A 27,060-nucleotide genomic window follows, 5' to 3' on the forward strand; every position below is an offset into this window, starting at 1 on the left:
GTCGTTGGTGACAAGACTTTAGATGCCTAGTAATCCCTTTCACTATTATTAGCAATTGGTTTCATATGAAGATCTAGGCATGTTACAGTGGTGAAGTTGCTGCGTTGTTGTGTGGTATGCACTTCAGGCTGTCCTCACAAAGGTCCCGAGTTCGAACCGTGCCTGCTGACTGGCCAACCTGTGTTTGACGTCATCATCTTCATCTTTGAAGGAACGTCCGAAATGTATCAGTGAAACCTAAACTCTCCATTTAGCTTTAAGACAGAGCTTAGTTAATGGATTCCAATGGAGTCAGCTTAGAACGACACTTTGCAACAGTACTATTAAAATGACACTTTCTAACAGTGCTATTAGAATGACACGTTGCAACAGTGCTATTAAAATGACACTTTGCAACAGTGCTATTCGAATGACACTTTCCAACAGTGCTATTAGAATGTCACGTTGCAACAGTGCTATTAAAATGACACTTTCCAACAGTGCTATTCGAATGACACTTTCCAACAGTGCTATTAGAATGACACGTTGCAACAGTGCTATTAAAATGACACTTTGCAACAGTACTATTCGAATGACACTTTCCAACAGTGCTATTAGAATGACACGTTGCAACAGTGCTATTAAAATGACACTTTCCAACAGTGCTATTAGAATGACACTTTCCAACTGTGCTATTAGAATGACACTTTCCAACTGTGCTATTAGAATGACACTTTCCAACAGTGCTATTAGAATGTCACTTTCCAACTGTGCTATTAGAATGACACTTTTCAACAGTGCTATTAGAATGACACTTTGCAACAGTGCTATTAAAATGACACTTTGCAACAGTGCTATTCGAATGACACTTTCCAACAGTGCTATTCGAATGACACTTTCCAACAGTGCTATTAGAATGACACTTTCCAACAGTGCTATTAGAAGGACACTTTCCAACAGTGCTATTAGAATGACACTTTCCAACAGTGCTATTAGAATGACACTTTCCAACAGTGCTATTTTCCATTAGTTCTGTTTAGATTCCTTCCAGCCTCCCCCCCCCCACCCCCCAAACAAGAAGCTAAAACTTTGTTCAGCTGAAGACATAAATTACACGAAGGTTAATGACAGTTAAGACGTTTGTTATAAACATGAAGTTTTTGTCTCTGTATTTCGGTCTTCATATTAGATATCTATACACGAATGCACTGACCGATGTAATGGACACAAGACCGGCCATGGTAATGAACACTAAGCTAACAATTATAATTGCCACTAAACTAACTAATGCAATTGCCCTGACCAATGTTATTGCTACTTGAGTGACCAGCCTTTTGCGTTTATCCGACTTTTATCTTTATATCTTTTTTTTTCTAGTACAAGCATGTTGCATGTTATGACCACCAGCTCAGATGTGGACTTCACTAACAGGTAATTAAAAAGTTGTTCAACCGTCCTGTCCAGAATAACTGACCTATACATTGATTGTTAGAAAAGGGAACTTTTTTTGTTTGTTTTGTAAGAATGTTTTTGGAATCAAGAAATATTTCATATTTTAGTTCTATATTTGAGGCACTATTTTTCATATGCCTTCGTAAAATGGCATCGAATCAAAAGAAAAGTTTCCTTAGGTATATAGATCTGTCATAGTCCATAACTAGACTAACCCTAACCAATGGCTTGTTTAAAGTCATTTCTGGTGTCGCAAATACGCTACCAAAAGCTCTTTGATATAGTCACTTTCCCTGGACATGCAATGACATAGATCCAGTGCATCCATCTTTTCATGTTCGTTGTTACCAGCCGTTGGCTTGTAGCACCAAACTGCTGGTAGACAACTAAACCGTTGTAGGCATTATATATCTTAACTAATAAAACTTGAAAAAACTTCTTTGCGAACAATACTACTAAACTTTAGTAATAATATTTCTTAACAAAATCTAACACAATTTTTCAGTTTCACGTTCTGGAGTCGTCTGTCTTAACTAAGACCAAGTGACGGCAATGCCACCTATGTTGCATCATTCACAACCAATCGCTAACCTCTTCATACCGTCACCATAGAAATACACACAAACTTTAAAATTTTTAAACACTCTCCCCCCCCCCCTTTTTTTTTTTTTTAAATCCAGTTTCCAGATGAAAATACTACCTAGAATATAATATACAGCAAGAATGTGGACTAATCACTAGATCATTGGAAAGAACTAATAAATCATGCCCTCTTCAGAAATGTTCCTAATGCAGAAAGACTACTGATGCATGAAGTGGTGACATACTTAGAGTTGGGACAAGCGCAAGAACTCACACTTTCTCTCTTTGAAATATCAATGTTATGGAGAAAACATTAGCAGAAACAATGTGTTTAGTGTGTCACACATCTCTTTTGAAAAGATTAGTACGTACTTGTCTGTGTACGCTAGCCAAATACAGCTAGGATTCAAACTCGGAACCAATGTAATTCCAGTTCGAAGCACATACCACATAGGCAGTCATCCTTTAAATTTGAATAAAAAGACTAATTAAGGAATGGGAATTGAATGGGTCGGGGGGGGGGGGGAGAGTGTCTCATTTTTTTTTTTCTGTTTTGGTCTTCAAGTCTGATAACTCCCGTCATTACAACGATGAACCATATTCAACAGCAAGAGTAGAAACAAGGGCTTCTATCGATGGACGTTGACCTTGGCCTTCGCACATTGTTAGTAATGTGTTGGATAGCAGACGCCGAGGGTGATCCGGAGGAGGACATATTTATGGTGCATTGAATTGATCGGAGATAGCCTTGTCGAATTAGCTTTTTTTTTTTCCCTTTCAAAGCTAGAAATCTAACATTTTTATAGTGGACCTGAATTTTAACAAAGCTATTTTTTTTTACTAGCACAATCTTTGACTGCAAGTAGACCTACATAATTAGCATTTTGTTTTTCTCAATTATCATAATCTAGATTCTAGATTTATATAGTCTACATCAGTAGTCATAAAAATGCAATCGAATATTTCTTTACAACAGAATTATGTTTAAAGTTGTATTAGTGCACTCTCTCTCTCTCTCTCTCTCTCTCTGACAAAAAAAAAGTATTTTTCGCGTCACTTATGCATTTTAAAAAATATCTCTAAAATGGGTTTATAAATAAAATCTCCAACGTTTTATCTAGGGTTTTATTGAACGAATGACCTGCGCGAGACTTTGACGTCATTTCGCCGCTGGCGTCAGTCCTGTGTCTAGGCAAATGGGAGCTCTTCTGTCTTAGAGTTAATAGTGGATCAGCCCCATTTTAGTGTGCTATTAGTGTCTTATCTTGCACGCAACAGAATTTGAAATCAAAAGTCAAAACAAAAGAAGCTAGTTCTAACATTTACTTTAAATTGACGTTTTTAGATCTAACTTGTGCTCAAGAAATGAAATGTTACTGAAAAAAAAAGTGATCAGGGAAATGTACAAAACAGGACAGCCAACTTCAATGACGGATTATTCACAAGAAAATGGATTAAAATTAAATAGAGATGATGCTAAGTGGCCAGAGCCAGGAGTTAAAACTTTATTAAAAGTCACTGTGGTAATATGAAAGCTAGATCTAGATAGATCTAGATCTATAGAAAATACATCTAGATATATCTATCTATAGATTCTATTTTCTAATTTATGAAACAAAGTGGACTTGACTTGCACACCAAAATTAGGATTCCAAGCAAATGACGAAATCATCGGAAATGTCAAAGAATATGAGCCAGAATGCCCAGAATATGATCTTATCTTATAAATACAGAAAAATGTCTAGAATAGCTGTTAGTCACTGTTAGGAAGGAAAAGAAATTGACTAGAAAAAGGAATTTGTTCCGCTAACAGTTGCATACTGTTGATCTGAAAGGTGTTAGTGTTAGTCCATAAGAACGCCTGAGTCTATTACATGAAACACAGAAAGAAAACAAAATCCTGCAAGAAGTTGTGGTTCATGTTTAATGTTTATGAAACAGGATGGAAAGACACAAATGTAATAAATGTGTGAATTTAAAATATTTGGTTCATACGTTTTGGACTGCACATGAAAGTAGAAGTCCTACCCTATAAAAGTGTGACCATCAACTATGAGCATTACCAGACCACACACACATCAACTTTCAACAAGCAGAAGACATGGTTGAAGGCTTAGACAATGCATGAACCAACCTTGTCAGTTGCCACTCATCAATGTTTCAATCAACCAGACATAACAATGCCCATGGAATCCATGGAAAGCACCATGACTTGTAATCCAAAACATTGTAAGTAAAAAAAAAACCTCATTGTAAACTAAATGCTATGATATGAAACCGTGCAGGGCCAGCTGTAGGCATAGGCAAACTAGGCAGCCTCCTTAGCCTGAGGGCCTCACACAGGACTTGAACATTTTGTAGAGTAGTAACTTGTGCCTAATGTTATTTTTGGAGCCACTAGGTTTTAAGTAAATTGCCTGTCATTTTTGCATTGTTGTTGATTATATTTAATTTTTCTATTTCATTTTGGGGCCACCTAAATCACTTGTTTAAGGCCAGCCCTTTTTATAGTGGTTTTGGTAATTCTAAAATGTGTATGCTGCAATGTCTTAAATGTTACTGAAGAAAGTTTCAAACATAAAAAATTGCAAATAAAATTGATGCAAGGAAATTATATATAGCAAGTGAGCTTATTTGCATTCAGACAAATTGTGATGATGAATGTCTGGGTACAACAAAAGATAGTATTTGTATAGTAGGATAGTTTTTGATTTTAAGCCTGCTCTGATTTGTTTATTACATGGATGATAAATGCTACATTTTTGTGTATTATTGTGCCAAATTTTAGACATTTTTTTTTTAGTAAAGCGCCAGCTTTTGTTTCTATTTTCCTCTTTCCTTTCCTACTAGGTGCAAATATTGTATTTATGGATGCAAAATAAACAAAAATAAACAACTAATAAATGTTAAGTAACAGAGTGAAAGTTTACATTCAAATAAATAGTAAAATAAAATTCAGTGGGGATTTAAGAAAAAAGAAAAAAAAATTAATTAATAAAAAACAACTTGATATATCATTGAATTTATTTTTTCACATTGCACTGATTAAAAGATCAACTATCTGTCAGGTTATATCAGCGCTACTCATTGTCCTGGAAAGTAAAAAGGATCAAGATATTATGTCATTTTTTTATGTGTGTAGTCACTCAATGAAATTCTGTGTGTGTTGTGTCTGTTCTCTTTGTGTGAATGTTGTTGTTTTTACTTGAGTCCTTTTAAAGTTAAGTTCCCCTTTCAGACCTTGTGGTCTATATGGCAGATGATGTAAAGGTCATCTTTTTCTGTGTAATGTGGCCAGCACAACAACCAACTGCCATTACTTTTCCCCAACAAATATCAGGTACCCATTAGAGCTGGGTGGACACCTGAAGATCCTGAAATTAAAAATCCTAGTCTTCACCATGATTCAAACCCCAGTCCCCGGTTCGGAAGCCAAGTGCTTTACTGCTTAGTCACTGCCCCTCCACTTGAGTCTTGTAATCAGAACAAATTTCCAAAAAGGTGCAATTAAACAGTTTAGTCTTTGTCTTACTCTTTCCTATTATTGGGGCACAGTGTTTGTTTTACAAGTATCAGACTTTCCTTCCTTAAAAAAGGATTATTAATTCAAACCTTCTTCATGACAGGGGATAGAAGGGGACAGGATTCAAATTTGGGATCAGAATGATGGTCCAAAGCATAACCACACAACCAGGAAACCATTTAAATTTTACACATGAACCATTTTTATAAAAGTAGTAAAAAGGAATCATATCACTATATATGGTTTAAATCAATTTGCCAACCCATTTAAATTCCTAATTACATGTTAACGTCTAAGCTTTGGAGAATCTAAAAACTCCCTATATTTGGATTTGTTATTGGTAATGAAACTAATTACATTATATTTGACGACATTTTATTGACCCACATAATAAGTTATCACATATTTAACCACATTATATTTAGTCAAATATTTGACCACTTTATATTTAAGCAGATATTTTACCACATTACATTTAATGACATATTTGAACACGCTATATTTACCTCATAATATTAAACCACATATTTATCAGACTATGATATTTCTTACTCAGCATGCTCAGGGTAGATCATGATGGTCTATCGTCTTCATCTTCTGTGGTTTCCACTGGACCAACTACAGCTCACTCTGCCCCTGTCACTCCCACCCACAACCCTGATGGCAGTGTGGATGTTGGCTATAGAACAGGATCACAGAGAGGTTTCTTCCAGGGCTTGCTGGGCTGTCTCCGACCTGTATGGACAATCCTTGGCAAGGCAGCTGCTGCAGAGTTAAAACAACAAGGTATTCTTTACGTTATTACTTTACTTCTAATAGAGTTTATATTATTTCTAAATATCACTATAACAATAACTCTTATATAAGATACAGACATTACTTCAAAAAAGAAGATGATTACTTCCTACTCGTTACTTGTCATGCATGTTAACCAATGACTTAAATTCTGCCTAGTGACTGGTTTTCCTGGCTGGCTCAGGCAACCCATTCCATGCCGTAGCGAAGAAGGAGCATTTGTACTAATTTGTCCTAGCATATAGAACAATGAATGTGCCTTTATCTTTGTGTCTTTCATGGAACATTTAAGTTAACAAATGTAAAAAAAAAAAAGAATATTTGAAAACAAAATGATGTATTCTTAGCCTATTTCCATTTACATTCTCTTTTTTTTTTTTTCGTTGTTGACTTTCTCTTCTACTACGTCCATTGATATCTAAGTAGATCTCTTTGCTCTCCCTGCCCCCTCGCCATCTTCTTTTTAATCCTGTAATCAATTCCCTCCCTTTAATTATTGACATTTCAAGCTAAGAACCATCATGGCAAAGAGTCTAAAGCCCATATCACTAGGCCAGGGTTTCGGCCACTCATGTTGTGACCGACCTTCTAAGAATAAGATTGTTAATTGAAATCTAGACTAGACTGAAGTCTAACTTACAGTGATGTCTGTAATCAGGTCATCAGACATAAATGATAGTATGTGGGAGGAAACTGCCTAAGATAAGACAGTATGGAGTCAGTCTGTGCAGTGCTGTTGAGAGCCTCACTAAAAGCATAAGGACTGAGCCAGCCTTATAAAAAGTTCCCCTTTCAGACCCTGTAGTCTATAGGGCAGATGACGTAAAGGTCATCTTTTTCTGTGGCCTACGGTTAACGAGGGTGTCATTTGGCCAGCACAACGACAACTGCCTTTACTTTTTGCTAACTAATGTCAGGTACCCATTTGGACTCAGAGATGCAGAAAGATCCCGAAATAAAAAAAATCCCAGGATTCGAACCTGGAACCCGCCAGTTTGGAAGCCAAGTGCTTTATCGCTCAGCCACCGCGCCTCAGCCTTATAAAAGAGCAGGAGGAAAATTTGCCTTATCTGATAGTTCTAAAACAGATGCATTCTCTTGCAAAAGCTGTGGTAAAATTTGTCTTTTCAGAATTGCCTTGTTGAGTCACAGGAGTTTCTGCCCTAATTCAAGAAGAAACAAAAACCATTAATTCATCTAGGTGCATCCATTGTAAACCTGAGACAGATGGAGCCATATTATTATTATACATAATGATATGATTAATCTTGAGTTTTGATAAGTACCCTTCAGTTAATACAAAGACCATATTATCCTTTTTATCTTATATTTCTCTTTCAGTTTCCTCTTCTGATGATTGGGAAATTCCATTTGAAAGTATCACAGATCTCCAGTGGCTAGGAAGTGGAGCTCAGGGAGCTGTATTTCTTGGCAAACTCTGTAATGAAGAAGTAGCAGTCAAGAAGGTCAGAGATGTGAAAGAGACAGACATTCGGAATTTGAGGAAACTGAATCACCCAAACATTATATCCTTCAAGTATGTTTTCATGTGTTTTTGTCATTTCCATTATCTTTTAAAGCATCTTTCACATTTAGTAAACTTGTAACTCAGTGTTGATTGACACGAGAACACTGTTTTCCTCTAAACAACTGACTTATTAATTTGACTTTTTGCTGATAGTAAAAATAAAAAATTTCTTCAGTTAAATTAAATTATGGCTTTTATATAGCGCTACTTTCACGGTTATAGCATTCTCAAAGCGCTTTGGTCCAATCTCAATCTCAGGTATTTATGAGAAGGTTTTTCTGTGCTCAGTAAACACAACTCTGCCCGATTCGGGTGTCGAGCCTCGAGCCCCCTTCATGGGTAGCCAAGGCAAGCCAAGTTCAAGCGCACTTTGCCTCTCGACCACTCTTCCCACAGTTGACTCTTGATTTGATAGTCTGACGGCTACAGGACCTGAGTGGGGGAGAGGTGTAGTATGAATGTTGACTTGTAACACCAGATTGCTAGTAGACAGCTAAACCAATGTAGCAGCATCATATTTTAAATTATAGAACTTGAAATGACTTGAATAAATTTCTTTTGTGAACTAAATATAACTTTTGTTACAATATAAAACTTCAATTTGAGATGAAATGGAATAGACTGATATTGAAAGAAATCCAACTCACAATAAAACACGTCCTTACATTCAGGCATCCTGGAGTTGTCTCTCGTTTTGAACATATCTTATGACAGAGCCCCTTATCTTGCATCATTCTTCAAGACTAATTATTATTGCTCCCTTTCTTCATCATCACCCAGGAAAACACCCACACACCCACTCCATAACAAGAGATTAACTGTACTTCAAAGAATTGAACCATTCATGTTATAATTTATTCTCTTAGACTTTCAGTGGTATAAATTTAAAAAAAAATAGTTGAAAAAGAAAATTTGTTATTAATATCTAAAAAGTGCACAAAACCTATGAAATAGGTGTTACAAATAGTAGTTATTTACAATTTAAGCCAACCATAAACTAATGATATATGTATATTTTTATATAGATACTAGTATATAATATTTTAAATAATAAGAATTGCATGAATATACATCGGCACCTTGTCAGATTACTGAGAATTTTGAGTTATTACATGTCGAACTATCAATTGTCAACTGCATTAATTTTTGTCCCTTGTAATGTAAACCTTTAAAAAACAGACTTTGTGCAATTTCTTATTCTGTCCATTAAAAGGAGGATCTCAACAATTTGTGAAGCTTGTAACTTTTGATAAATAAATAAGATAACAGTTTGAAGACTGAAAGATGCTTTTTTTCTAACTGTGGCTAAGTTTGAATTTGATGTCTAACAACTATTTCATAATAAGTTAAATGCATTAATATATGACTGTTCTGTACAGGGGAGTTTGCACACAAGCCCCTTGCTACTGTATCATTATGGAATACTGTCCCTATGGGCAGCTGTATGAAGTGTTGCGGGACGGCAAGGAGATCCCACCTACATTGGTGCTTGATTGGGCCAAACAGATTGCTAGTGGAATGAACTATCTGCACTCACATAAGATCATTCACAGAGATCTCAAGTCACCAAAGTGAGAGACTAGAACTTTAGTTAACTTTCTCTGTTTATTCATCACTGTACACAAAAGCTAGGCCAATCTAGGTCTAGCCTTTTATTATTTTCATTTTGAAATGACTCACCATCTATGTTGTAAATTCAATGAAGGTATCAGTGTTCTTCATTTTCGTTGAAAGAAAATCTACCTGCATATCTCAGACTTCTTTAAAAAATAAGTTTTAGAAATTCCTGCTGAAAAAAATCAGTATTGTTCCCAGGATGTGATCAGTGACAACTGGGTTTAAAGCAATTTAAAAATTCATCTTTTAAAAAATGTATGCAAAGCAGCAAGTTTTGTGATCCTGTTTAGAATCTCCCCATAGAAAATAGTTTTTATTTATTGTGTTATAATCTAGAGCTAAAGGAGTTGATGGGTTAGACATTATGAAAGTAAGTATACAGGATAGACACAACATATTTCCTTCTACTTCAGTAAACATTGTCAGATGTAAAAGAAAAATATTTTACTTTCTGATGTTTTGAGCAATCAAGTAGCGGTGTAGACTTATATGAGATTAAAGTCTTATTTTGATTATATCACAGCATATTCTAAGCTGTGTGGCTTGCTAATTTTATTAGCACAATTATACATGCCAACTCTGTTTTCTGATCTTTAATAGCAATGAGTTTCCTTTGCTGAAAGCTAATTTTATTTTGCTTCTAAGAAATATTGTTCTATTAATTAGCCTATGCAGGGAACTTAAACAGATTGCATAGCTAATATTCCAATAGCTATGTTCCTCCTGCCACACTTATATGAATTTTTATTATTTCATTCATAATTAACAGTGCAGAGTGAAATATCCATCTGGTTCCAGAATGTCTTAAAATTCTTTAATGATGTAGTGATAAATTGGTTTCTTAATGTTACCTTGAGCTGGGTTTTTCTCTTTAGTGCAATTGGCAAGAACTAATATTTGTGTTCTAGTTTCTACCTTCTTTTGGAATGCTGTCTCTACCAACCTCTCAGCAATCATTATGCAATCATGTTTTAAAGAAATATTTCCAATATTATATCTATTTTTGTTTTGTCTGCAGTGTTCTTGTGGCATCCAATGATATTGTCAAGATTTCAGATTTTGGAACCAGCCGAGAGTGGAATGAAAAAAGCACTAAAATGTCATTTGCTGGCACTGTGGCCTGGATGGCACCAGAAGTCATTCGAAATGAAATGTGTAGTGAAAAAGTAGACATTTGGTGAGTAGCCTGTTGTAATTCCTCCTCCCTAAAAATAAAAATAATGTATTTCATGATTCGACCCTATGATCCTAGTATTGATATGCAAGATATTGATTCCTTAAGTTTTCATCATTTGTTGCTGTATTTTTTTTTAGATAAAGATGTATATATAATAGTAATTTCAATGACATTGTTATAAAGCAAGTCGGAATGAACATTATAATTGACATTTTAGAACTAAAAATGACAAATAAGATGTTTGAGGGGACCCAAAAATTATCTATTTAACCAGCATACACAGGTGTACATTAGTTTTCATGTCTGAAATCTTTGTCATATGTGATACTTTATGCAAACAAGGTTTACTTTATAGCAACTAAAGAATTTTATATTTACTGATTTTTAAATTCATATTAGTTAAAAGATTATTGGATATTTGTACACCTCATCCATGTCAAATTTATAGATCATCTTTTTATGAACAATTATTAATACAAAAACAGAATAGTTTCACCAACTTACACTAGCATCCAACTCAAATTCTAATCAATTTACACTAGCATCCAACTCATATTCTAATCAATTTACACTAACATCAAACATATTTTGCTTTTGATCTTACTAGAAAAGTTTTTATGAATATTTACATCTTACAAATATCCATATGTTAAGCTTTACATGTTCATAAAAGACTTACTTTGCTAAGTTATTGGTTTTCCTAGTTGATCAGGCTGTAATGGCACTAGGGAAGAAAAGCACTTTTAAAAAATTCATATGGGGAGATGTGACTTTCTGTGTATTTTATTAGATAGTGTTTTGTTTTTGATCTGACAACGCTCATAAATATAATTGCTCTATAATTTAAAAAAACAACAACAAAGACTCACCTATTTTAACTAAGTGCAGTGATAAAGAAATATGGTTTTAAGCCTTTAACCTTAGTCACTGTCTCATATTAAGAAACTTATAAGTTTTTTTCAAAGAATCTTGTAAGAATTTACTTAAGTGTCATATTACTCTTTAAATTGCAGGTCTTATGGTGTTGTCTTATGGGAACTGTTGACAGCAGAAGTACCCTACAAAGATGTGGATTCTTCTGCTATCATCTGGGGAGTGGGAAGCAATAGCCTTCACCTTCCTGTTCCAGGCACTTGCCCAGAGGGCTTTAAATTGCTGATGAGGCAGTGCTGGTAAAGTTTTTTTATTTGCTTATGATTTAAAGAACAGTTTCCTTTAAGATAACAAGCTAGAGATTAGAATGTACTGCAGTCTTAGGGGAGATCCTTTTTCCTTTGGGGGGCTATAAATGCTTGCAAGCTAGCAATCCACAATAGCAAATAATACATTTTTAACAGGCATCCTATCAACAATTTATCCTGCCATTATAATTTTATAAACGAGACATTAAAGACTTCAACGTGTCTAGTTTTCCTTTTTTTTTTTGTTTCATTTTGTCAGATTAAATAAAAACAAACAAACATTGTCTTTCACATTAGAAAAATTTCAATACATAAAGATTAGAGGCTTAGGAAGCTCTAGAAATCACATTTTAGGATCAAGTTCTAGGATCATATTTCAGATCAAGCAAGTAGCTGATTGGATCTGTTGATTGGATCTCTGGGTACTTTAATAATCTCTTATGGTATAATTAGGTTAAAAAATTAACAGGATCCACTTAAAACAAACAAACAATACATCAAGGAATAACATTACACACAGTAAGATCTTTAGGAAAGTTTATGAAGTGGGAACTGGTTATCAACTTCATTGCATTGTTGTAGTATATTTTACATTAATTTATTGCTTACATTAATTTATAACTATTATTCAGGTTTTTAATCTAATCAACATTTTATATCTTAATGTAAACTGTTCAAATGTTTTTCTTTCTATTTACTGTCTTTAGGTTACCACACTCTCTATATACATGAAATTTAAAAAATTTAAATCATCAACCTACTCCTTTTAAAAAAAAAAAAAAGGTCATCACCAAAGAATTATTTTAATGGAAAATATCTTTTTCTTTTTTTCAGGAGTGCAAAGCCCAGAAATAGACCATCATTTAGACAAATTCTCATGCACCTTGAGATTGCCTCTGCTGAATTACTTCGGTTCAGTCGGGAGGACTTTTCTGAATCTCAAGTAAGTCCTTAACTGATTTACACTATGGGTTCTGTCATTATCAACAAGAAACTCTTAAGAAATTATCTGATGTGTTCTCATTTTCCCAATTAAAATATACAGATTAAAAACCTGCCTTTGTGCATAATGCATACATTATTATTTGAGTAAAGAGCAGGTGGCTTCCTGACTTGTCATATTGTGCTAGAAAATTTGTCTTTTTATGGCATTTAACGTTTAACAGTACATATTTAATAATGGCCTCCTTCAGTCACAAAGCAACTATGGATCATCACATTGAAATAAGATGAATGCCTGGGCATCAGCTGTGGTCAGAATGATATTGCTCTCCTCTCCATGCAGCTGATGTATCCAAAGGAGTGGCAAGTGCTGATACAGTTTGGTATCAGTGGTGTTGCAGGCTCTGCAAACTGCCTAAGGGTTTGCGGTCTCCTGATTTTTTCTCTGGGTCAACTCTAGAAACCTTTCCCATGATTATGTATAGCTGCAAGGCAGCATAGGTTTCAATTCAGAAGTTTCCTTCTCCTAGGTGGGTACAAAGAATTGATATTACTCTAGTATCAGCATCTTGGTTTGTCCTCAGAAGTTAGCTTTGTACTTAATGTAGCTGTGTGATAGCAGTGCTAGAGCCAGAAGTGAACTTGTGCTTTGAATGATTAAAAAAACTGTTTTTTCAACAAATGCAAAGCTTCTAAGCTTTCTTCATACAAAAAAAAAAGAGACAGCCTCTTATTTTCTAGCCTTCTTTTACACTCTGAGAGAGAAAAGCTTTTACACTGCAAGTATCCCTGCTCCTATATGGTAGTAATGGTGACCTTCTTTCAGACTCTATTCAAACTTCTTATTCTGACCAAGAATGGCATTGGCAGAAATAAAGCAAATTTAATTCCTTTCTGTTCCAGCTCTGGCTTATCTTCTATTGTCATTAGTTCTTAAAGTGAAAAAATCCCTGTCTAAATATTTTTTTCATGATACATTTTATTTTTCTACTATATATATTAAAAAATGTAAGAAAATATTTAAACCTTTTTTTTGCTTAGGAAATTTGGAGGAAAGAAATTCGTGAAAATTTCCAAAAAATGAAAGCTGAAGGTTCCAACTTACCACAGCTAGAAGAAGAGCTTATAAAAAGAAGAAAAGAAGAATTAAGGTATTTTGTATGGAGAGTATTTGTTTTTTTTTCTTTCTCATGAAATTAAGATCATTTATTTATGCAACGTGGGAAGCGTGGTCGAGAGGCTAAGTGCGCATGAACTTGGCTTGTCTTGGCTACCTAGAAGGGGGCTCGAGGTTCGACACCCGACTCGGGCAGAGTTGTGTTTACTGAGCGCCTAAAGGCAGCACAGAAAACCAACTCCTAGATACCCCCACTGGTGCACAAATGAGATTGGACCAAAGCTCTCTGAGCATGATATAAGCATGAGAGTAGCGCTATATAAAAGCTATAATAATATAATAATAATAACTGAAATTTTTTTTTTCATTTGACTTACTTTGTTTTATTTTTAAGTAAGACATAATAGGCTTGACAATTATATTTTTAATTATCTCATGCCCTGACTTGTATCTATATAGACTTTGACTAAACATATAGTAAATTAGGATGTTTCCATTATTTGTTGCTACGAAGTGTTAACTATTATGTTTCAATATGTTAATTATTTTGTTTAGACATGCACAGGATGTCAGAGAGCATTATGAAAGAAAGTTGGAGCGTGCTAACAATTTGTATATGGAATTAACAGCTTGTATGCTGCAACTGGAAAAGAGAGAACGGGAGCTCATCAAGTAAGGACATGTTCTTTGGTGTTAATGTTAGTCATGCTTTACAATGTTTTAGGGGTGCTTTTCTCAACCTGTGGGCCATATCACAAAAGGACCCTCTGACAAGAACTTGACTTATTCCTGTGCACTCCCAGGGGGGCATAGAGCCGCAATCACACCTCTCCACCAAACTCGGTTCTGAGCAGCTTTCTTCACCTGTCATTCGAGTACCCTCAGCTTCACTGATGACTGACCTCTTCCAGGTTTGCATGGGTCTGCCCACTTTTCTTGTGGATTCCAATCAAGTGCCTACCTCGCAACATCGGTAGCTGGTTTTCGTAGGGTGTGTCCTATCCAGCTCCTTTGGCATTGTGATGTCTTGGGCTATGGGCTTTAGTCTAATTCTCTCCCACAAATTGCTGACAAGGAGTGGTCACATATCTGGTCACTTTTTTAAAAAACTTTCTTAAGGCAGTATTAATAAAATTACTTTATATCGTACAATTAAATTTTACTAAGATTATATATCATTTATATTTATTTATATTATATTTATGTTAATTTTTGTTGTAAATGTTCTTTTTTTAACGGATACACATTTAGATACAAGTAAAGTAACTTTAATGTTGCGTATACTACCACTTTGGAAAGCCTTACTATTTTACTATTGATATAGATGTTTTGTATGAACCATAGCTAAAGCACAGTATATTCTATTATAGATGTATCTAAATAAGTGTTTCCCAAATATTGTTTTGATAACACATTGTTGCACATTGGAAAAAAAATTTAGCTGAACATTTATCTTATTTTTAAGGTAGAATATTCCTTACATGTAAAATATATAATTTGAAAAACACTTCTGTTTTGTATTAGAATTTATGCTAAGATAAACTGTTATTATAATTAACCCATTAGCTCCTTCTGCAATCTGAAACGTTTTCTCCTGTAATTTTTGTCGTAAACTGTTGTAGAACGTTTCTAAAATCCCCTTTTTCAATATAGGCCTACTTGCTTTAAACTTTTTTAAATAGAAGATTTCTCCTAGTCTCGTTGCAAGCATGACTGTAAATCATTGTGAAGATTATCAATTCTATTTTTAGTAAAATCTGGAATTTTTTATTGTTTAAATAATTTTTCAAATGAAATGGCCCATAAACCCCAGTGTATAAGCCCCCACCTGAGAAAATGAGTATTTTTGAAGCTTTTTTATATTCTAAAGGTATTAAAAGTATATATTTTTTTAAACTAAACATATTGTTCTATTTTTTAAAGTTGTTTGTTTATTTATTAGTAATATATCTTAAGTTTGATTACTTTTTCAAAATATTTATTTTTTAGGATTCAGGGTTATCCCTCTTTGATTAGGGCCTTGAAAGTTTTTTTTTCTAACCGGAAATAGAAGCTATTGGGTTAAAATATAAAAAAAAAAAATGACTTCATGATTTTGAGTCCTTGAAGTGCTTATCTTATTTAAATCAGGCCCAGTATTGGTAAGTTCAGTGCTAACAAATGAATTTTGAACCCAAGAATGATTTAAAGTTATATAAAATAATTTTAGATCATTTTCACCTCTTCAAATTTTTATTTTTTTTGAGACTTCTTATATAATACAGATGTTACTTCAAAAAAAGAAGATGATTACGTCCTACGTGTCATGCATTTAGTCATGCATATTGACCAATTACTTAAATTCTGCCAAGTCACTGGTTTTCCTGGCTGGCTCAGGCAACCCATTCCATCCTCTAATAGCACTAGGGAAGAAGGAGTATCTGTACAAATTTGTCCTAGCATATGGACTATCTCTTGTTACTTATGCATGATGTTGATATTTTCTGTATGATTATTTTGTATCATGGCAAACATTCAATTTTAATAATGAATTTTTTTTATCAGACGAGAGCAACAACTGACTTTGTACAATAAACGGAGAAAGAGTATAGTTCGGCCAATCATAAAAGCTCAAGAAAAGTTAGATCGACTTGGTAAAAAACGTACACATAGGTCAGGGTCTGAAGTCACGACGTAAGTAAATTTTCCTTTTGTGTGAGTGTATCTTGATTTCCACAATCTATAGCTCGCACTCCACTATCATACTATTAGGGATCCATGGCCATGTAGGCATAAAGCATAAAGAGGAATGAAAAGATAGAATTTAGGTATAGAATGAAATAAAGAGACAGACTTATAGGCAAAAAGGGAAATGACAAGGCAGTCTTACAGAGGGAAATGACGAGGTAGACATAATGTCAAAGTCAGGGTCATTAATTAAGGAACTGGAAAGACTTGTAATCTATAACACTGTTAAGTAAATATTAACTAGCAATCATAAAGAAATCTTCACCAAATGGTATTAAGATGCACAGGCTGAGTTATGTTAGACCTATAAATGTTCAGCTTATTAAATTTGTATATGACAAAATATGAAAATGGTATTCAGAAAAAGAAAACAAGAAATTAATTTTAGAATATATATGTGGTTTTTAAAAGATGAATAACAAGAGATGGAGATATAATAAAAAATTAAGACTTTATATTTCTCTTCTGACTTTAGGCCTGACTCTATGAAAAACACTGAAGGGAGCATGACAACAAGCTCTGAGCTGGTACCACCATCTCCTACGAAAATGCGTGCTAGGAAGTCTCGTCATCGTCGCAATAACAGCAGAGGGTCTATGAAAGACATTACCTCTCCGCTCAAATCTCAATCAACATATGAAGCATCACTGGACACCCAAACATCAGACAAACTAAACCCTGCGGGGCTTCATCCTACTGACCATGCACCCTATCCTGGGACATTTAAATTTTTGGGACCTGCCACTGCTATCAGGGAGTATCGAAGTGAAGATGAAGCTGATGGCCAAGAGACCAGGTTAACTCATATGGAAAACAACATTAAGAAACGTCAGGAGTGTTGTAGCAGAAGCTCATCCACTTCTGCCACCAGGCACTCGCCAATCTCAAAACACTCACCTGTAAGTAAACACTTACCAGCATCAAAACAGAACTCTTCATCCTATCAAGACAATAACATTAATGATGTCTGCTTTGGCTGTGATGGTGGCTGCAGTGATGCTACTTGTAGCAGCCAACGCTCATCCCAGGTCAGTGCTGATGTGGAGAGCACATGTGACCTATCCCCTCTGCCCAGCCCAAAACAGAACTTGGAAACTATGAGTGAAAAATCCTCTCCGGATATTGACCTCTCTTCCCGACCTGAAACTGGGTCAGGTTCATGTTCTTGTTCACCGGTTACCTCCCCTGCTGACATACTGGAGACTCAATCAAATCCGGTGCGAGAAAAAGACTCAAATGAAAATTTAAATTACCCAATCAATAGCTCAGCCACTGAAAGTTGTCATTTAACATCTGGTCAACTTGAGGAATCTCTCCAAGACAGTCCTACTACCAACTCTAACAACATCCACAGTCTGTGCAACAATACAACTTCCAATAATCAACTTCTGGCTGTCAACTCTGGCTTTAAACGTGTACATAGCAGTCAGGATATGAGGCGACAGAAGAATAGAAGCCCCTCCAGAAGGATTCGTGAATCTGATTTGATGGAGGGAAGGAGTTATGAAAACATTAGAGGATACAATACGCTAGGAAATTTAGAGACCAACTGTTTCCAAAGTGGAATAGAAAAAAGAAATGAGTCACCAGAGAAGACCAATGCTCTGAAGAAGTTTAGAAATACAAAGGTTAGTATAGTAAAATATTGTATCAATGTTAAATGACCATTTTTGTTGTGTAGTTGTGTAGGTCTTATCTACACTGATCTTAGTAAAATCCTGACTTCCTTGTTACTTTGATCCACACTGTGCCAGTGGTGGTCTTCTAAAGTTGTAGTTTGATCATGACTCAATTATTTATTCCACACAGTGTCAGCGGTGATAATCCCCATTTTGATAATAAAAAACATAACCATATAAATTTCATTGAACCGAAGGTTAAACACCAGTCCACTAATCAGGACTGAAGTGCCAAAGTGTTCTTGTATCACATAGAATAATCATTTAATTGGTTCCAAGTCACTTCATCCCATGGTCATTTCATCCGCTAGTCATTTCATTCTCTAATCCATCAAATAATAATTGTAAGAAGTATGAAATTAACAATATTTCATATATTTATTTTTATTATTACACATTATAATATAATAAGTATGATAATAATAAATATAATAATTACACATTAATAAATAAGAATAAAATATAATGTCAATGTAAAAATTGTTTTTGCGTGTTAATTGAAATCAATAAGATAGGCTTGTGATAGTAGGTACAGAAGAAGATCTTTTGATTCCTATTGCTGTACATTGTTCCTAATTTCTCGGCCAGTGTTGCATATTTCTTGAAGTCAGCGTTTATTAGAATAAATAAAATGTTATATAGTAGGGTTTGAAATTTCTTCTTCTTCTTCTTCATCGTTCTCATTGTTATGTTGGAGTGTTCATATGACTAGACCAATACATGAGATGAACTGCGCAGTGGTTTCCAAATCAGGGAGCTCTCCATATAGTTTTCTTTCTATTGGGGTGATTTGGGGCCAATGTCTTATACGGGCCTCTTGGTAGAGAGAGCAGTTTTGGAGGACGTGGTCAGCATTTTCTGGTGACACTCCACATGGGCAGATTTCACTGGTTCCAATTTTGAGCTTCCGGAACATGTGTTGTCGCATTCTGTTGTGTCCGGTCCTGAGTCGAAAGATTAGACGTTGGTCTTGTCGCGCTAGCTTATAGTAAGCGTCATCTTTCTTGTGATTTGGATGAGAGCTCGTCCATTTCTCATTTATTTTATCTACAATTAATTTCTTCATTTCTTCTGGATAGATTGCAGAGTTTACTTGTGAGTTTGTTCTCCCACTCTTGGCGAGTGTGTCAGCCTTCTCATTTCCTGCTAGTTGTATGTGAGCTGGTATCCATTGAATAACAGTTTTTTTGCTGTTGTTGTTGAGCTTTGTAAGTGCTGTTCTGAGGTTTTTAATATAAGGGGAATCAGAGTTTTGGAAGCTTTGGAGGGTTGTTTTCGCGTCTGTTAGAAAGACAATCTGACTGTCAGGAGAACTTGGATGATTTGCTAGCATGGTTGCAGCTAGTGCTAGTGCTTCCCTTTCTGCTCTGTGACTGTCAGAGAGCTCTCCAGTTGCAATGGATTTTTCTAGTTTTCCTCCATCTGGCCATTCGATAAGTATTCCAGCTCCTCCATTTGTGGTGGCTTTATGGGATGAGCCATCCGTGTAAACTCTGATCCACTGATTGCTAGAGTAATTGGTATGTAGAAAACAGTTCACTATTTCCTTGAGCTCTGTTGGTCTGTAATCAGATTTTCTTTTTATGTTTTCAATATGGTCCCTTATAGTAGGAAGAGGGCTTTCGTCCCAGGGTGGAGATTCATTATAGTGTATCGAGGATTCCAGAGTAATTTTTTGAAATGACATGCACATATTTAAGAAAAAACGTTTGACAAAGAAAGATAAAGTGAAAGATGGCCGTCAGGAGATACTTTATCTGCGGTATGATCATAAGTATTCTAACTATTCACATCTCTCAAAAGATTTACACTACTTCCACCACACCTTGGCCTTTGATGATAATTTATGAGCGCAGAGTGGCATGATCATAATTATTCAAATTGTACTTCTATTTCTAAAAAGATTTTCCCCACTTCCACCATGCCTTGGCCTTTTGTCATTACATCACGCAATATGCACAGGATAATATTGACATCCCTACAACAAACAGAAACTATATAACTAAATACAAACCCTGCATTACAATATATTGGGGGAACACTATAAACACTATAATAACATGTTCAAAACATAAAAAAATATAATAGGAATATTTATATATTATATGAAATGAGTGCTTATAGGCAAACCCTTAACAACACAATTATACAATGACTTACAACATTTTTAATTGGGGATGATCTGACCAAAGTGACGGGATGAAATGATCAGCCAGTTATTAGGACCAAAATGATCATTTCCTGGTGCGGTCAGATTAAACAGACTCAAGTCTGTAAGGTTATACAGCCTCGTATGAATTTTTATCTTCAGCCTATATGGTTTGTTAGTGGGATACTTATAAAATCACAGATGATAGATTTGTATGTTTGTATCATTTTTCTTATTTCATCTGGTTTGTAAAAAACAACACTTGAAATAAAAAAAAAAAACTGAAGGTGAAAATGCTCCTCATGAGTTATGAAAATATGGAATCAAGATTAATTTGTGAAATATTCAATCCATTGCCGTGTCTTTTCAATTGTAGCAGGGATATCAAGGCAATTTAGTGCAAATGTATGTAGGCTTTGCCCCTCACCACCCAACAAAGATGAGGAGAAGCAGTCTTTATAAGACATGTATCTAGAAACTTTCATTTAAACATGACAAATCTAAACAATTATATACTTCCTTTGAATAATTATTGAATTTGCAATGTATGCAAATTTACTTTCTTCCTCTATGGGGGACATTGCCTGCCAAACTCCAGTTGGTGCCTTCTGGTAACTTTTGGGAGTTTACCCTCTTGAATGTTTTGAAAAGAGCTAACATTGTGAAACATCTGACAGTCGCTGGCCTCTGCAGGCTAACTGGTGATATGCTAGTGGTTGTTTGAGGAAAACAATGAGCTGTGGTTCTTGCATGCTTGTCTGGTTTAAGGGCTGTGTTTATCAGAATTTAGAGCTACTGCTGGAGTTGATCTGCTGCCTGTTCTGAAGACTTTTGAAGGGTAAAGCCTTTCTCATATGTACAGACTCCAAACTGGTGGTATCAAAAAGGATCTCTTGCCCCCCTTCACTTTTGTGGATTAAACCCTAAAGATGATGCTTCCTTGCACCTCACAATTATTTGGCTATGTGAGAAAAATTGTCAGAAATGAAACATTCTATATTTTCTTGCCAAATGTTTTAGTGTTCAATGTACAGTGGATATGAAATAATAATCTTTGTTATCCGTAAAGACACTTGTCTTACAATTTGTGCATTACACCAAACAAAACATTATAACTATAGAAAACCAAAATGTACATATTCACACCAGACTCACTCATAATTTACCTGTGAAAAGTTTATATCAAATAGTTTCTGTGAAGTATGATTTCATCCACATAATACTTTGTTCTAGTTATCATCATTCATTAATTTTTTAAGCTCTGACTTGGGATTGCACTAGACAAATTGTTAACAATCTGGGCCAACTTAGAAAATGTTTTGACCACTTTCTGAGCCAGGAAATTATTTGATGAAATATTTTTAAAATCTTTAATATAATTTGGATAAATTATAAGTCTTGGGTTAGTTTTGTTTTATATGTTTTCTTCAGAAATTTAGCATATTACCTCCTAGTTCAAACATCCTGCAGGATGACAGGTTTGAACCCAGGGCCATTGTAATGACAGCCAAAGCACAGACCACACTGCTAAGAAGCCATACTTACTTAGTAGTCAGTTCTTCTCTTTAGATAAAATCTGTGAAGAAAACTGATGAGATTTTAGGTTTAAAGACAAATTTAGATTAGGTTTAAAGACAAATTTAGATTAGGTTTAAAGACAAATTTAGATTAGGTTTAAAGACAAATTTAGATTAGGTTTAAAGACAAATTTAGATTAGGTTTAAAGACAAATGTTAAAAAAATAAGTTCATCCACAGTGCATTCATTGATTATAACTTCAAAAACTAAATGACAACTGTATGTTTTGTTCACACCATTTTGAACTGTCCCCACAGCACTCTGAAGATTCATGGTCCGAAGAAGAAGGAGATGTTAGTGAGGATGATGAATCAAGTAGCCACCCTCCCTGTCGCCAGTCTCTCTCAACTCTCAGTTCTGAAGGTGTGTTGTCTGAGGAGGACATGACTAGCGATCGCTCTGGTCATCAAGATGGCAGTGGCGATAATGGCTTGTTGTCTACGGGTAGTGCAGAAAATTTACAAGCAGAGTTGACAAAGTTTACAAATATACCTGATGGGTTGTCCGACAGGGAGAAGACTGTCAGGAAGATGAAGAATAAAGTCAACTCCCCTGACAGAATATTTGAAGTAAGTAGAAACTATTAGTCTTGTTTGTTTCGGATGTACCTTCAGATTTGAAGATTATTTTCCAAACCTCCTGCAGGATGATGGGGTATGGCACCGGGCAAAATTTGAACCAGGGATTATTGGAATAACTGTCCAGGGCACATACCACATGACCAGGCAGCCCTGCTTTCCACTCCAACCAGTTGTTGATAAATAAATTTGAAAAACTAAATAAAATAGAAATAGGCATTATCTCTGAACATCAAGAGGCTACACTGAAATGGCCTGGAACATATACTGCATATTTTTCCTCAAGTAAAAGCATATGTTAAAATGTGAAAGGTGGGGGTATACTAACTTTTGCCATCTCTACTTCTCTTTCATGAAAACTTTCCTTAAAAAGATGTACAGCTATGTCTGTTGTAGCGTACTGCTCAAAAGAAAATAGAAGAAATGTGGGGGAAAAGAAGGAAAATATTCATGCAGCTAATTAGAGAGTTTAAAAGCAAACACTGCCTCAGGTTATAGAAAAGAAAATTAAGAGGGCTAAAGTAAAGATTGGGGGGGGGGGCATGGTGGCAGAGTGAGTGTTTGGCTTCTAAACAGAAGACAGTTGGTCATTGTGCTGGCCACTTAACACACTTATTAACCATCTGTCATAGAAACAAGGCGACCTTTATATCATCTGCCCCAGCATGGTTCAAGATGTGGGTGACTGCCAAGGGCCTTGTGGTTTTAGGGGCCTCACACCTCCAAGGTTTATCTATTGCATGAAAAATGTGCATCTAGTAGAACAAAATCATTTGAAAAAAAAAATCTTCAATTTCTATAGTGCTGTTAACACACATAATGTAGGCTCAAGGTGTTGTGATAACATGGCTTAAAGAAAAAAGTTAAAATGACAAACCAATTTTTTAAAAGGTTTGAGCAGACAAGTCAAAATTTTGACACTTTGAGTGTAGTGAAGCATGTTGCTTGTCTAAGATCAATACTAGCTTGCACTGAAAAAGCAAACCTCAACTTTTATGGAAGAAACTTGGCAAAACTAGAAGTGTTTAGCCCAAAGCAGGGCTCTTAGAGGGTCACATGGAGAGATCAGTTCACTAAGGTACAAGGGCATATCTTTGTTCTAAATGCAAAAATGACAAAGTATGGCCACCCTGTAGTCTATCCTGTACTCTCAGGAAGCCAATCGAGTGTATGCTAAGAGTGTACAGAATCTCATGTTGTTTTGTTTGTAAATTCACTGCAGCTTATCAGTTTTACATGCTGGCATTGCATTTTATTAGTTAAGCCAGAAGAGTATGAATGCCAAAGCAAGCTTTTTTGTTGACACACTTGTCAAATATGGTAAAATCTTGCCCAATATGTGCAGCTGCAGACAGAGACTCATGCAGAACTGAATTATGTGTGAGTCAAAAGATACAGTTGATTCAAGAAAACTCTTGAGATTGTGAACTACATGTTATGCAGATTCAACAGTGACCTACATATATTTAATCACATCTGACTCTTCTGCCAGTCAATTCAAGTGTTGTTTTTTTTTCATTATCTGCCCCATCAGCAGCGAGGTGGGGGAGGTCTATAATGTATGAGCTGCTGTCTCTGTAAACTTGGAAAAATTTAAGTAATTCTGCAGTCAAATAGCTGTGTATAAAAAGTATTAATAATTTCAAATATTTGTATTATTCACTAAGTAACTCTAATACTGCTTCACTTACTAACTATATTTTTATTTCATTTTAGAAATGTGATACAGAAACTAGTTCAAGTTCTGATGAATGCTCTGACATGACTGTCTCATCAACTATACACAAAACCAGATCTCTAGAAACTAGTACACACTGGTAGTAGTTTTTCTCTTAGTTCTATTTCCTCCAGACAGAAGTCATCAGTTCTATCACTTACAATTATTGTGTTCAGTTGTTCAGTGAACTGTGCTAGATAAACATCATTCGGACATCAATACAGATGGTTAGACAACCATTTACAATGTTTTGTTTGGACATCCATCAAGTTGGATAGACTACCATTTACGCTGTTTCGTCATTTGTTTAAATCAAGCAGTAAACTAGTCCTGTGACGTCATGGATTCAAAATTTCACTATAACAAAAACATCTTAAAACACAAAGACAGCATCTTTGAATTGCATTACTTGGTGAATGTAACAGTGCATCAAACCAATGTTTTCACTGCTCTTGGTCTGAGACCACCATCAATTGCACAAAAAGGGATTTTCATTTATCATTGTGCACCATCTGTAGAAATGAGGACCTTCATGGAATGCATTCAGTTTAAATCTGAATTGAAGTCATGTAACAATTAGTATTTTCATTCTCACTGATTGTTGATCTCAAATTTAAAAAACTCAACAATTGACATGTCACCACTACAGCAAGTCAGGAAAAACAGAATTTCTGTGAAAAATGTCTTAATTGTATATCTTTACACATAAATAAATTATTGCTTTATTATAGTGCTAATTTCATGCCTACAGCATCCTCATAATGCTATGGTCCAATCTCATTCGTGGTCCAGGGAGGTGTTATCTGTGAGAAGGTTTTCCGTGCTGCCTTTAGGTGCTCAGTAAACACAACTATGCCTGAGTCGAGTGTCGCATCTCGAGCCCCCTTCATAGGTAGCCAAGCCAAGTTCAAGCGTACTTAGCCTCTCGACCACGCTCCCCACTTAGAATAAACTTTAATTATATATTTTTACACTTAGAATAAGCTATTCAGTTAGGTGGGCTACCATACACAAACTGTCTGTCATTGCCACTGATACATCAAGACTCAAGAGTTTTGATTTTCCCTACTTATGCTCATCTTCTTTGCATTGATGCGAATATATATTTTTTTGTGTGGCATGATTCTAATTATCTTATACTGATAGTAAAACTTTAAATGTTTATGTAAGCATCACCTCACCATATCCTGATTGTATTATGCTTGTCACATATAGAAAAAGTAAAATGCATTGCTATTAGGGAAAATCATATTAAAATGATGGCAAATTTGTGCATTTTCTGCCAATAGAAACTTGATCTAAACTAAATAAAAGCATGCACTAAATCAATGAATGAAAAATTGTCATTTTATATCAGATTTGTCAATGGTTTATACAAGTCTAGAATAACTTTTCAAAGCTAACCCTGGGCCATTGATGTATTGTCTGGAGGAGGATGAGCAGTATTTTTTAAATTTTTTATTTTTGTTGTTTTATGTCCATTCTAACAGTTCTGTGAACTCATCCTTTCTAAAACTACCAGCTGTTTCAATTGAACTAACTACTTACTGGTTAATAGATTTTTTTAAAAATTACATTATTAATTATTTTGATCTAAATGAGATTTGATCAAAGGACATTGGCACTTTAGATTCTAATTTTGAAATATATTTAGTTAAATTCTGCTCCAAATATTAGTAATTTTTCACACATTTTTCCATTTCTCTGATTTTTGCTTCTTAGATAATGTACACTGATGACATAGATCTATTTTTTCTATTTCTAGTATAAATAATCAATTTGAACAAGTCTATGTGAATCTTGTGCATATGAAATTTACCTTCCAAAATCCCCCTTAACCCCCTCCCCCCTTTTTTTTTAGTATTATCAGGGGAGTCAATAATATTTAAACTTCAGTGAGTTACCAAAATCATTGTAGATCAGTTTTATAATTAGTACTGGATCCACTACATCTGTGGGGATATAGTCATTTTGAATGGTGGCACTTCATATGGGGATAGAGCCAATGATAGAATCATCAGATGTGTGTGGGAACATTTGGAAATAAAACTAAGTGGGCCTCTGAAGATGGTCTTCTAAGTGTATGATGCTCATTTCCTTGCTATATATTTTAATTTATTTTTAAAGTGAACTAACTTTTGCACTAATGATTTATTTCCTTATGCTAAACTCAGTCTAGCTTCAATTCATTGTGATTGACCTATAAGTAGGCCATCTCTATAGTCACTTTCTCCACTATGTAGTTTTATTACTTCTTTCATCTTAGGGAATCCTATTCAATATGTCATTTATTAAATGGCTTCACTTCTGAAATAATTTATATGTCTGGTAATTATTAATACCAAATCTCAGAGATCAGCTCCAACAGCAGAAATTATACCATCAACAACATTTTAATACTATTAATATTTTTAGTTGTATCAAGTCTTACAACATTGGCAAGATGTCACAAATTATACATTCAACAGTGATGTGCCTGGCTGTCTGAAATTGAGTGTTTTTGTCTCTCATTGCACTGTCATTGCACTTTGTTTTAAAAGTTTTTGTACCAGACTCTCCAATGAGACCAATTTTTTTTATACACTAACTTCCTTCTATTGTCTAAAGGCATTGACTGATACTTCTAAACAAAGATAATTATTTTCTCTCTTTGTTCACTTTTTTTTCTCTTTCTTTACTTTTGGATTATCTTCCTTTTCTTGTTTACATTTAAGCTATGGAATGTTATATTTTCCTTTG

The 27,060-nt window shown here is 34.9% G+C and overlaps 1 protein-coding gene across 6 annotated transcripts in view; it reads left to right on the top strand.

Moving 5' to 3' along the window:
• Window positions 1-26,833, top strand: part of LOC106074070 (mitogen-activated protein kinase kinase kinase 12-like) — a 71,543-nt gene extending 44,710 nt beyond the window's left edge. For 5 of the 6 annotated variants that reach the window (XM_056014126.1, XM_056014130.1, XM_056014127.1 and 2 more), the window contains 13 exons: window positions 1,357-1,410; window positions 6,093-6,322; window positions 7,673-7,868; window positions 9,239-9,430; window positions 10,495-10,653; window positions 11,667-11,825; window positions 12,669-12,777; window positions 13,818-13,927; window positions 14,449-14,565; window positions 16,438-16,566; window positions 17,096-18,248; window positions 22,284-22,595; window positions 24,321-26,833. In XM_056014126.1, coding sequence (XP_055870101.1) covers window positions 1,357-1,410; window positions 6,093-6,322; window positions 7,673-7,868; window positions 9,239-9,430; window positions 10,495-10,653; window positions 11,667-11,825; window positions 12,669-12,777; window positions 13,818-13,927; window positions 14,449-14,565; window positions 16,438-16,566; window positions 17,096-18,248; window positions 22,284-22,595; window positions 24,321-24,425 — 3,025 coding nt within the window. In that variant the 3' untranslated portion in view covers window positions 24,426-26,833. Of the gene's footprint in view, window positions 1-1,356; window positions 1,411-3,722; window positions 4,243-6,092; window positions 6,323-7,672; window positions 7,869-9,238; window positions 9,431-10,494; window positions 10,654-11,666; window positions 11,826-12,668; window positions 12,778-13,817; window positions 13,928-14,448; window positions 14,566-16,437; window positions 16,567-17,095; window positions 18,249-22,283; window positions 22,596-24,320 lie in introns of those variants that run through there. The other variant, XM_056014132.1, reaches the window with a different exon arrangement.
• The last annotated feature ends 227 nt before the right edge of the window (window positions 26,834-27,060 follow it).

This window comes from Biomphalaria glabrata, chromosome 16 (assembly GCF_947242115.1).
Source record: "Biomphalaria glabrata chromosome 16, xgBioGlab47.1, whole genome shotgun sequence".
Taxonomy (NCBI): domain Eukaryota; kingdom Metazoa; phylum Mollusca; class Gastropoda; family Planorbidae; genus Biomphalaria; species Biomphalaria glabrata.